The sequence below is a fragment of the Rutidosis leptorrhynchoides genome, chromosome 11 (assembly GCF_046630445.1).
Source record: "Rutidosis leptorrhynchoides isolate AG116_Rl617_1_P2 chromosome 11, CSIRO_AGI_Rlap_v1, whole genome shotgun sequence".
NCBI lineage: Eukaryota > Viridiplantae > Streptophyta > Magnoliopsida > Asterales > Asteraceae > Rutidosis > Rutidosis leptorrhynchoides.
Window position 1 is genome coordinate 407842004 of NC_092343.1, and position 13453 is coordinate 407855456.

Below are 13453 nucleotides of genomic sequence, written 5' to 3' on the forward strand. Positions count from 1 at the left end.
ATTTATATAATAATGTGTAATTAGTGGTAGGTGTTAAAATCTTTTTACTTTAATTAGCCAAACCTATGGAAAGTAGGTTTCATGAAAAGTTGGATGAAGATGAAATGTTATAGTTTATCCCTTTGATCAATATAATTATAGTTATACTTTATCTTCTTATATTCAAATTTCTATATAAACATGTGGCATTATCTCTTATTATACTAGTACCTTTTATTGTTTTATAACTGTTAATTTAATGCAATACAAGAATGATTGGTAACTGAATAAACTTACAAGAATGATTGGTAACTGAATAAAATTATAATCTATTACTGAATCAAAATATATAATAAGTACTCGTATCTAAAAATGATCCACAATCAACAATTTCATATAAAATTCACTAACCGATGATGAATACTGTGACGACCCGTCCAAATTCATTTGGACGAATACATCATTCATCGATTTCATAGTGAAGTTTTGACCTCTATATGATACGTTTTGTAAACATTGCATTCTTTTGAAAAGGCACACCATAAATGAATATATAAATTCAAGGTTTTCGACGTCTGATGATTTCTACGTATAGACAATCACTGTATATAATAGTTTACAATACCACATTCGTTGATAATGCAGTCAAAATAAGATACATGGTGATGATTTTGTGAATGCAAAGTTTTCTTGAATAAAGCATGTATGACTCCATGCACATAGCTTGTATAACGTATAAGCAAACAGCGGAAGACTTCTAGGAACCTGAGAATAAACATACTAAAAAGTGTCAACACAAAGGTTGGTGAGTTCATAGTTTTAATGTTGCGCATAACCTGTATATAAAGGTGAATCACAAGTTTTCAGTTGTTTCATCCAGAAACGTTTATCAAAATATTCTACGAAATTGAGCACCCTGATAACTAAACTTAACGTATATATATTTTATACCCTTTGTATAATCATCTTAATAATACACGCAAATCAACGTGTACGCTTCTCAAATAGCATACGTCCGTTAAAAGGCTAGTGCTCTAGCTCGGACGGGGATATCAAGCCCTATGGATCCATATACTACTACTCGCGTCCACCAGTTCTTATAACTGGCAGTTACTAGTTACCAAAGCTAAGGGATTTTCGGTTCAAACTCAGTGTAGAATTTAGTATGTACTTGTATCCATTGTGTTTAAAATAAAATGCATGTATTCTCAGCCCAAAAATATATATTGCAAAAACAATTAAAAAGGGAGCAAATGAAACTCACCTTAGCAGCACATAAGGTCATTCACTGAAATGCGACCGAAACTCGGAATGCAAAATAACCGTAGATCTCAACCTAGAGAAATATGTTGGTCAATACATGTCTAGCAAGCTAGGTCAGGTCATAGCGTAATAAAATCCTAATGCTCGAGACTGACATGTGAAAGTTAACAAAAGTCATTTCAAAAGTCAACCTGACCCAATATGATCTTTAAATCTATACATGTTTATTATATTAACATAGTATAAGTCTTGATAGTTGAACGAATTTATAGTTTATCAAACTCAAAACATTATTTATTTCAAGAGTTATATTGTATTTGAATGATCATGGCAATTGGATATATTTTAACATTTCATATAGTTTTCCAATACTTGTAAAACTAGATTATAGTGTTTATAAAGCTTTAAAACATGATAAGACAGTCAACTTTGACAATTGGTCAACAAAACAAAACGTACCTTATATAGAAATTCATTTACTCTATTCGTAATATCAAAAAAATCCACTTTATCAATCTCATAGACAAGTTGTTTAAATATAAATTTACAGTTTCAAACACAATTTCAATTAATGTCAACCATAATTCAGTTGACCATATCTTTTAATCCGCTCATCGAAATCACGCGATTTCTAAATGAAAAGTTAATAATTTTTCGTCAGCTTTCCAAAAACATGCATATCATATACTTTATATCAGTAACATATGTATCAAATTCGTGATTCATCATAAACTATCTAACGACAAAATTAAAGCATACAAGCATGCATAACATAAATACTCGAGCACTAGTCAGGGATACACTATTAATATATAAAAGTTAAGATATGAATGCTCACGTACCAATATTGAGATTCAATATTGCAGGAAAGTACGTAGACGCAACGGAGATGATAAACGGTAGGTTGACCTCACGAGCTATACCCCTGAACCATACCCATAACCTCCATAGCTATAACCCATAATTTTCTTAGCTCTATTACTCTCGAAAAATACGTTTGAAATAACTCGCTCGTACCCTTGTCGTAGTATTTTATGTATAATACTAATAATATCACTCCTAATAATACTAATGCTAATAATAATAATAATAACAATAATAAGATTAATAATAATAATATTAATCTTAATAATAATAATAATAATATTAATAATAATAATATAAATAAGTAAATGATTACGGAGTATATGAAAATGAATGAGACCAGAGCAGAATTCGATCAATTTATAGAACCTGGCCTCACCAACCCTGCCATGCGATCGCATGGCTTGAAGGGGTAAATCCCATGCGATCGCATGGGTGCCCATGACAGCTCACATGTTTTTGTTTCATAGCTCGTCGACATATTATTAAATTATATATAATATATTTAATTTATATAATTAATTATATATTATATTATATTCACGTGCATAGTTGACTTGTAATTTTTGGTCCGATGACTCGTACGTTGTCACTCGACTTATGTCCCGGTTTCGGTTTCTCGAATGCATTTTCGTACGCTTAGAAAACAAGTACTTTTCGTTACGCGACGTGTACCTTTATCAAAAATTAAACTTAATCATTGATAAACTATGTCACTCAAAGTGTAGCTTTAATCAATTAAGTGTTTTGGTTATTTGCTTCTATAAATCATCGTCTCGTAGTATATACATATATACATTTTTATTTTGAAATAGTGTTTTACTGTAGCAAAGTTAATGTAGCAAAGTTTTTTTACTGTAGCAAATAGTGATTTTCGAAAGCACTGTAGCTTTTCGGGTACTGTAGCAATTCGAAAATACTGTAGCAAATTAGTGTTTTACTGGTTCATCTTAAACGCTTTAGTTAACTTATCTACATATCAATCGAATCAATAAACGAATGTTACTATCGTTTACTAAATAACTTGAAATTATATATATGTATATATCTTTATTTAATATATATAAATCAGTTTTTAAATACACATTGCAAGTTATTTATGAATAATTTTAATAATTAATATTCCAACTTATTATATATATATATATATATATATATATATATATATATATATATATATATATATATATATATATATATATATATATATATATATATATATATATATATATCTATTTACAAATAGATGTTCGTGAATCGTCGGTCAATAGTCAAAGGTTAACTGAATATATAACATTAGTTCAAAAATTTTGAGAATCAATATTACAGACTTTGCTTATCGTATCGGAAACATTAAATATTTAAATATAAAGTTTAAATTTGGTCAGAAATTTCCGGGTTGTCACAAATACTCAGGTAATAATAGACTATTAGCTAATGATATTTATCAATCACATGATCTCTAAGTCGTGAACTTTTACTAGGAGACAAAAAGTGCGTCTTCTTAAAGACAAAAAGTAAGAATTTACATAATTTTATACCCCAGAAATTTTCTCGAAGGGGGAAAATTTTAAAATTTTGAAAAACTAATATAAATATAATAGCTTAAGACATCGAACTTTAACATATAAAAGACACTAAAAACATCAGTCGTCGCGATTGGATAACCAGTTGCTTTACACTCTATATACATATACATGTAATCTTTTTATATAACAGCAGCCATCGCCATACAATCATATAGTTGAGCAGTCAACAACTTTACATTAAATATATGGGGGATAATTCTCACACACACTTTTTTGATCCTCACACACCAATTGAGTATTATTAGAAGAGTAAAAGGTTACTTTTTTGATCCTCACACACCAATTGAGTATTATTAGAAGAGTAAAAGGTTAAAATAGGTGTGTGAGGATAAAAAAGGGTGTGTGAGAATCATCCCCCTAAATATATACATATAAATTTAATTACGGAGTATAAGTGTATAACACACGTGTGCGTGTCTATATATATATTGTACATCTTAAGTCTTAACTCTAAAGATATTGTACATCTAAGAGTGATTAGTGATGGCAATGGCTGTGATTGTGAGCTTATTTATTTTATTAACTATTTATAATAACTTCAATTATGCATTGGGTGATATTGGCACTGCTTCTTCTTATGACCCTCCTTATACTCGTAAGTTCATATTTCAAATAACCCATTGTTTCTAAATCTTATATAAAACTTTGTTAAGTTAAAAAAACAAAAAGAAGTCACATTTTTTTTTTTTGCATGTAGCTACAAAGTGCAATGGCAACCAACAAGATCAGTTTCCATCAGGGAACTTATTTGTATCAGTAAGCGAAGGACTTTGGGATAACGGGGCGGCATGTGGTAGGCGTTACAGGTTGAAATGTCTGAGCGGAAATAATAAACCGTGCAAAGATGGCACCATCGATGTTAAGGTTGTTGATTTTTGTTCCAAACGGCCATGTCCGTCCACTATGCTCTTGTCTAATGATGCATTTTCTGCCATCTCTAAATCTCAAAGGACAAAAATCAACGTCGAATATGTTGAGTGAGTAAATCTTTAGCCTTTTTCTTATTATAGTATCTCATCTTTAAGCTTTTGTATTCGATCATTTAAATTTTATCCTCGTTTTTGTTTCAGGATATGACATACATGGTGCAGGAATTGTGTTTAGGGTGCCATGTTATTCGTTACAGAATTATGCAAGTTTGTTGCGTCGCCGATGACTTATGTCCTCCTTTCGAATGTAGTTAAACGTTGTATATTATAACCATTAATGAATATGTTATGTGCCTGAACAACGAAAACTTTATCTGTTTATCCGTTTTAATGAATCCGTTCCGTGATGACAATCAGAAGGCTTAAAAAATGCTAATATATGTTAAAATATTGGAAAATGTCAAAACTTTAAATAATTGATTACATAGAACAATAATAAACTCGCGACTCGGAAAGTACTTGGTAGAAAATTTTCGGGGATTACTCGAATACTTGGGGAGCACCCAGGGAGTAATCGGCCGAAGGGAGTAATAGGATGTCAACCAAGTTTGGCTTGTACCGATTTTGACCGATTTTTGACCAATTTTTCGAGTAATCCGGAGTTTAGACCGAGATCGTACGGGTAATTGAACCGAGAACTCGGCGAGTACTCGCTGAGTTTTACCAAAGTTCTATCACCCTACAGTGATTACAAGCTTAGAACAAAATTTGTAACAAAATTTTGTTATAGATAGAAATTATTGATAAATATCTAGTAAAAGATGAGATGAGTACATTTATAACAAAATTTTAGTACATTTTAACGTGTAAAGATAATAATAATAGATAGAAATTATAGTATGTGTTACATAGATGATGAACTTTGAAAACTTACCTAAAAGTGACATGTTTATATACCTAACAATCTATCCCACACTGACCTCTAATTGCATCAAGCTTGTCACTTGTCGTAAACGGGTCAATCCGAACCCACAGAAGAGAGAAAATCGATGCGAGCAGAATCGACCACACAATAACAATAGTCGGCGTTCGGTTTTGGCGACCCATCAAACCTTTAAGGAACGGGTACAAATGAACAATAACCCAAATAGCGAAAAACAGTTTCCCAAATAATGGGCCCCACGACTGGTACCCACTGTTGATTGCAGACGAAACACCCGAAACGATGCCGACTAAATTGACGATAAGTACGGTTGTAGGCGGGATTAAGAGGGCGGTCCATTTGAAAAGATATAGTTCGGCGAAATCGCCGTCTTCGTCGGAGGCTTTTGATGTGACAGTAAAATTGGTGTCGATTCCGGCGAGGACTTTTAAGAGACCTTGAAAAACGGCGAAAAGATGGGCCGAAGTTCCACCGATGACCCAAAACTGTTCGTTTCTCCACCAGTCTTCGATGCTTACACCACTCCACCTGAGTTCTAAGATTCCGGTGGCGGCGATGGAGATAAAGAGAAGAATAAACCACATACTTGCATAGTTGCTTATCTGCAGGAAAACACAAACAAAATGTTGACTTTTAAAGTCAAACTTCAATAAACTTTATGTACAATAATGACATGATTATTCAGTAAAATTAGATTAGACCAGCAACTTTCTAATTACATTGCTTGTTATGGACCAATGTCGTAAACGGCGGCCGTCTCAGCCGGCTAGTCGGTTTGGTGACCAGTTCGTCCCGTTTCGCCCAAAAACATCTAATTATTTGGTCAATGCTAATAACGTCAAAGTCAGTCAAATTCGGTTTGAATCGGGTCTGAGTCGGTCAAAGTCAAGATTGGTCAAAGTTAGGACATTTATTGGATTTCGTGCCCTATACATATGTTTGATATATTTATGTGTAATATATACATGTTAAATACAGTATATATATTACTAAAAGTCAACGTTAGTCAACGTCCGACTAGACCCCAACTCAATTCGTCTCCGTCTCGCGACTTTTCCAACCTTGTTATGGACATCAATTCACCTTAGATTTTTGGTTGAGTGTCAAAATAACATCATCGATCTTGGAGTTCAAAATAATTACGTTTGACTATTGAATGAAGTTTGACTTTCTTGTAGTTGACTATTGACATACCTCGGGAATGATAAACTTTCCGGTGAGAAGACAGACGGCAGGAAGTACACAGTAAGCAAGCAATGGGAGCGACGTGAGAGGATAGACAATCGTATTAATGTATGCGAGTCTTTCCAGGAGTTTTAATTTACCATTATACCCATACCAAATGGGACAATGCCTGCTTAGTAAGATCTCGATAGAACCTAGGGCCCACCGAAGAACTTGGTTTAAACGATCAGAAAGATTGATAGGAGCAGAACCCTTGAAAGCAGGACGTGGCGGCATGCAGTAAATCGATATCCATCCCCGTGTGTGCATCTTGAATCCAGTCAAAATATCTTCCGTCACCGACCCGTATATCCATCCAATCTGATCATAAACAAACAAGATTTAAAGCTTCCTGATCATATTATCAAAGGCTAGCAGGGTCAAATGTCAAATGTCGAAAAGGAACAATTTTTCTTAATACTTTGCTAACGACACTGTAAGGGTTCTAGTTAACGCGCTTTAAACAGTTGTACATAGCGGTTACTTATTAATTTTGTAGTGGCGGTTACATGAATGTTCAACTGTTCAAAGCGCGTTCACGGCAGCCCTTAAACAGTTGTACATAGCGGTTACTTATTAATTTTGTCGTGGCGGTTACATGAATGTACAACTGTTGTACATAGCGGTTACTTATTAATTTTGTGGTGGTGGTTACATGAATGTACAACTGTTTAAAGCGTTAACAAGGCAGCCCAGCCCTTAAACAGTTGTACATAGCGATTACTTTATTATTTTTGTGGTGTCGGTTACATGAATACTGTTTAATGCGCGTTCACGACAGCCCTAGCAAAATCCTTTTTATAGTATAACTTTATAAGTAATTTATTAGGCATAATATTATGCAAAATTACCTCTTTGCCCCAGTCGGTTTTGTCCTCGTAACCGCAGCTAATAACATGAATAGCTTCCTTCAAAAGGATAGCGGGATCGGTAGTTGGCGGAATGCCTCCCATTTCCATAAACGTCGCCGCAACAAAAACGGGAGATTGACCAAATCGTTTCTCTAAGCTCTTTTGAGACATAAGTAACGATCTTTCCTCGTCATATCCTAAAATTATAGAAATAGTAGTCAACATAAATGCAACCGGCGAAATGAACCTTATTACTCCATCCGTCCCAATTTAAAAATTATTATTATTATTATTACATTGGTTTTTTTTTTTTTACTTTACAGTTTTAACTCTTACCTTTTACCTAGCAGTTTGTCTTTTATATGCATATAATTAAGGGTACAATTAAGTGTCAAATTAGTTCGAGACATATCAAAAAAAAAAAAAAAAGAATACTGAACAATTAATATGAGACAGAGGGGATAATACAAATGGTTAAAACTCATAAACACGAGTGTAAAGGTAAAGGTAAAACCTTCAATGCCCTCATCAATATCATCCATGTTGAACATGGGAGTGTTCGATTCGGTTCTTTTCATTCCACGTTTTTTATCGTTGTACTTTTTATTACTGTTTCTTGACTTTTTCCGTGAACCACAACAACTCTTAACAATAATATTTGGTTCTAAATCAGCCTCTGTTAAAACAGGATCGTATCCATACAAAGCTTGTCGATTGAAACAGCAACCCGTCCCAACATAAACCGGTCCCTGAATACCATCTAGCCCTTTCAAGTTGATCTGCATAAACAAGTCAGAGTCAAGAAAAAAAAACGATTGAAGTCAAAATTTGACTTTTTGACCTCTGTAAAGTTGAAAGCAGAGTACTAATAACAGCAGGGAACTCACATCGAAGAAGACAATATTGCGATTAGCATATCGATCGTGCAAATCGATCCCATCGAATCTTTGTGGAAATTGAACATAACATGTTTTTTTCCCGTAAGCGGGGTCCATCATGAAACACATGGCTTCTTTAAGCGCTTTACTGTTATTAAAGTAGTGATCACAATCGACGTTCAACAGATATGCACCATTTGTTAAGACTGCTGAAACCCTAATCTGGAATACCATACAATGTTGTATATTGATAAACAATTAGGCACTTGAAGAAAGATATGATAATGATACAGAAATGTTTAAAAGGTATCAAACGTTACGAACCAAAGCGTTCATGGCACCGGCTTTTTTGTGATGTTGGAAGCCCGGACGCTTTTCACGAGAGACGTAAACCAGACGAGGTAGCTCGTTGTTGTCTGTATCCAAACCTCCATTGTGTCCCAAAAACACCTATTCAACCATATAAAATGAAAAACAATCATTATTGCAATTTCAAACTACTAACTTATGAACGGGTTGATTTTGGCTACTTTTATTTATTATGGGTCAAATGGCTAAGAAGAACGGGTCAAAGTCACCTAATGTGTATTCTTAAGGCATAAAAGTCATGAATCGTTCTATTCAAAAAGTAGGATTATCATTGTAAATACTAATTACGTGGTTTATTCTGATCATATGTAACGTCTTATTAGTTGGTAAGAATCTAGACTCAATAACAAGAAGTGTTTTGGGTCAACCCAATCTTCGCCCATTTCAACCCCTTCCAAAACCATGCGCTTCGGACCCCATTATTCAACCTTCCTGACTAGACCCATTTTTCACATCCATCATTAATTTAATATTTAATAATCAATATATAAGAAAGTCAACAATAATCAATATTTTGAAAGTCAACATCAACAATAATATCAATATATAAGAAAGTCAACAAAATTTCCGAATTTATCAGTGAATACCTGGATCATTCCAGGATGATCTCGGGGGTTATTTCCGGGCCATGGTGTTCCGTCTTGCATCGTCCAACCTTCTTCCGGCGTCTTTTGCGCTTTTGCTACAAGCGCGTTAATCCGCACTTTAAATTCTTCATATTCTCTCTGTCATACATATATTTTAATATAAACCATTAACAACAAGCATATAATATAATCATTACAACATAAACATATTCAAGGGTCTTTAAGGTAAATTGTTTATGTAGCATAATAAGAGGATATGAAACTCACTTTCATTGCTCTACGTTCTTTAACGAAAGACGGCTGAATCTTGTCTTTCAAGTAATCAATCTTCTGAGCAAAATAAAACTCGGGGGCTCGCGGCTCAATACTATGCTTCTTACAGAACGGGACCCACTTTTTCGCAAACTCCGCCGTCTCAGAAAGAGACTCGAACGTGAGCATTGCAGAACCATCGTCAGATACATAACACGACACTTTATCAACCGGATACTCGACCGACAGTATCGATAACACCGTGTTAGCGGTGATGAGCGGTGGCTCTTTTAACGGATCCACCGTACTCACAAAAACGTCTATCGGTGCCAATTGTGACGGCTCCCCGTCCCTATCGTACCTGAAAAAACGTCACACAACTGTTAAACATTCACTTTTTTAAATAAATATTTGAAAAAATAAATAAAGTTTGAATCTTGTGTACCGTAACGTGAGCCGGTCAAGGTAGGTCTCACGTTCAACGGGAGCCCACTTTGGAAATTGATCAAGAAGCCATGATAAAGCGAACCACACCTCACAAATAACAGACACGAGCCACAAAGGGTATGCATCGTTGACGGGATGAGTGACACGGTATTGCAAGAAAAAACCCAAAATTATCAGTCGTAAGATAATCACAACCCGATATGGAGTTAAATGAGTAGACGAAATGGGCACAACACGGCTCATCATTTGTCCCGGATCATCAACCCTGTCACAAAAATATCCCAATCAACATAGAGAGTCAAGTTGACACGCACACGCACACACACACACACACATATGTGTGTGTATGTGTGTGTGCAGTGGCGGAACTTGAACCCGGATACAGATAAGGCGGGTGTAAAAATTTATTAAATTTTTCATTTCCAGCAGTGGTAAACACCAATAAAAACCTTATTTTTTAGAGTAAATTTTTTTTTTATCCGGCTGGGGCGCCATCACTATATTCCGCCCCTGTGTGTGTTTATATATGTGTGTGTGTATGTGTGTGTGTGTGTGTGGAGTATTTGGTTCATTTGCGGGCCAATATTATATACAACAAAACATATAATAATGCTTACAATTGTAACTCTTCTCCATTTGATCCCGTCCCTTCAATCTCACCACCTCCTCTGCCTTCACTATTGTACCGATTCGACATTTGCGTTATATTTTTATCTTGTTTTAGCTTCCACCCTTCAACCCTTTCCTTCCAGTCAACATTTCCGAGCCCGTAAGTGTTTAAATCCTTTGACGGGTCCACAATTCTTACAGGAACTGCAAAAACAGCAATGTTAGTTTACTGTTACCGTTTGTAATACGTGATTTTACGGTTAACTGTGCTTAACGAACGCACCTGGTTGTCTTGGGTCGATATATGGAAGTGCGTGCACATGTTTGTCACCTGGGCCTAAAGGGCCCGACGTACTTCTTACAGACAGATTGTCTGGTGTGGCGCTTCGCATTTCACCAGATACCTGAATATAACGCCAATATATATAAGTAACTTTATGAGATAATTAATAATAAACATAAACATATAATATTAAATAAGTTTTAATATTTCATGAGTTACTTGTTGGCCATTTGTGAGACGGGGAACCGGTTGGTGAGATTCATGCCTCGAAGATGAAGAAATTTCGGAATCTTCTTGCCATTGGCGCCTCGCCTTTCCATTATCTTGAACATATTCGAACTCGTTTTCCAGATCATCAACATCATCCTCATCATCATCGCCATCAACACGAGGACTCCCTAATAGGTTCATACTCCATTTTTATATATAAATAAATAAAAAAAATCATCTTTATGATGTTACCCTCTTAGCTAGAGGTGGCAATTTCGACCCACTTAGTTATAAACAGAACCATTTAGGTCATGTTTAAGAAGAAAATAACAAGTATTTGATGACCATATGCTAACCTTTGTGTCTTTTATACCGAGTCTTGCATTGAGGGCATGCTTGATTTCCATCTCTTCTTTCATACTCGTAACACGGCCTACAAACAGGGAACGCACACTCATTGCAAGCGACAAAAATGTCACCGTTTTCAGTAAGGCCAAGTGTGTCGCCACAAATCTGGCATATTTGCCCGTTCATATTCTTCAGTGGCTTCGGCTACATTATAAACGTCACAATGAATTAACTAACAAAACTAAAATAATCAAGTATATCAGATCTTTCAGTAGTGAAATATTGTTCTATCAAAGCTTTGAAAATTAAAGACTGAACTTTGTTATTCAAATAGCAGTATAAAGCAACAACAAATCATTTTTATAGATCGACTCACAATATACAAATACAATCACTTCGAAAGTACCTATCATTATCTTTATTGAAGGAGATGCAACTGAACTTGATTTAATTTACAGAAGAGGACCAAACCACATTTTGTTAAAACTAAAGATGTATCAATATTGTATTGAAACAGATTACATATCCTGATATCCAGTTAAGAGGTAAAACTAAGTATTTACAGTTCATCAAAATATCAAAGTTTGGATCTTTATTCAATAAATAATCAATACTGCAGCTGAAAAGTAGAACTTTCAAAGTCAAATTACAAAAAAATAAAAATAAATAATAATAATCAAGGTTCAGATCTTGAATCCACAATACAAGACAATCACATAATTAAGGAACAACAATGTTAGGAGTACTAACAAGTCACAATCACAACCATCACTGATTAGTCAAACTAATTAAACAACTAAACACTCAGATCTAAACATACTCAGCAAAATTAATTAAATAATACTCGTACTACTAATTTCACTTCGGTACACTGATAATATACATACACACTTAGATCTATAATCAAAGTACTAAAAATTCAGGTATTCAAGAAAATGTAAAAAATAATTACATACCCCTCCATCAGAATCATGTCTTATTCTGACCAACTCATTTCTTTTATGAGATCCAGCCACTAATCCTGCATTTGCTTCCATTTTTCAAATTAAACAAGAAAAAAAAATGATTAATTTATGACCCCAGATGATAAAGTTTGAAACTTTATATTGATTGTGATGAAAGCTTGATGATAAATCAAATCAATCAAGTTTGATGTGCATTGTCTTAAATAGAATATGTCCCATTCATGAATCTTGATCTCTCTTTCAACTCAATGCTCTTTGTCTTAATCTTCATTTATACCACTGCCGTTTTATATTAATATTATTTTTATTTATTTTTTTATTTTTTATTATAAATATAAAAAAATAAATACTCCGTAGTGTTTTGTGTACTAAAATTATAAATTTATAAGTATGAAAATTGTAATAGCCGGTTGAGGGAAATGTGGATCAGCTTGTTGGTCTATTTGACTATAACTACCATGGTAAACTGAGATGAAAAATAGAATTTTTACCCGATAGATGAATGTAAATTTACATTTTACTTTTTCATAGAACTTTTAAAAAACTAAACATTGGGTTGATAATGCTTGATACTAAAATTCTAGAATTAAAAAAAAAAAAAAACCTCACTCAACAAAAATAATTAGTAAAATTCTCTCATTTTTGTTGTTTATGATTCTAACAAGCAGGTGGTCACTTGCGTGTTGCGCCGGCTACCTCTCTATCGCGTACGTAAAGCTTTTTGTAATACATAACTATAACTATATATTTTCAATGAAAAGCTTAATGTTAATAAACATAACATAATTCAAAAGACAATAATTCGTTTTAAAATAGCAAACAACTCTTACAATTGCAGATAAAACGCACAATAGATTTTAAATTTTACTTTAGATTATATACTAAACTAATTATATGCATGATATAATAATGTTAATAAATAA

At 33.9% G+C, this 13453-nt stretch overlaps 2 protein-coding genes across 2 annotated transcripts; one reads left to right on the forward strand and one right to left on the reverse strand.

The window, feature by feature from the left end:
- Window positions 1-4178: 4178 nt before the first annotated feature.
- Window positions 4179-4676, forward strand: LOC139876200 (EG45-like domain containing protein 2). Its single transcript, XM_071863493.1, has 2 exons — window positions 4179-4290; window positions 4393-4676. The coding sequence occupies exons 1-2, from the start codon at window positions 4179-4181 to the stop codon at window positions 4674-4676; spliced, it is 396 nt and encodes a 131-aa protein (XP_071719594.1).
- An 845-nt stretch (window positions 4677-5521) lies between these two features.
- Window positions 5522-12762, reverse strand: LOC139877482 (cellulose synthase A catalytic subunit 1 [UDP-forming]-like). The gene is made up of 14 exons (XM_071864907.1): window positions 12522-12762; window positions 11574-11769; window positions 11227-11405; window positions 11008-11128; window positions 10733-10928; window positions 10114-10380; window positions 9684-10029; window positions 9417-9554; window positions 8785-8910; window positions 8470-8682; window positions 8097-8361; window positions 7583-7779; window positions 6702-7052; window positions 5522-6109 (listed from the first exon to the last, which is right to left on the reverse strand). Exons 1-14 carry the CDS (start codon window positions 12600-12602, stop codon window positions 5522-5524), a joined length of 3264 nt encoding a protein of 1087 aa, XP_071721008.1. The 5' UTR covers window positions 12603-12762.
- Window positions 12763-13453: the final 691 nt, after the last annotated feature.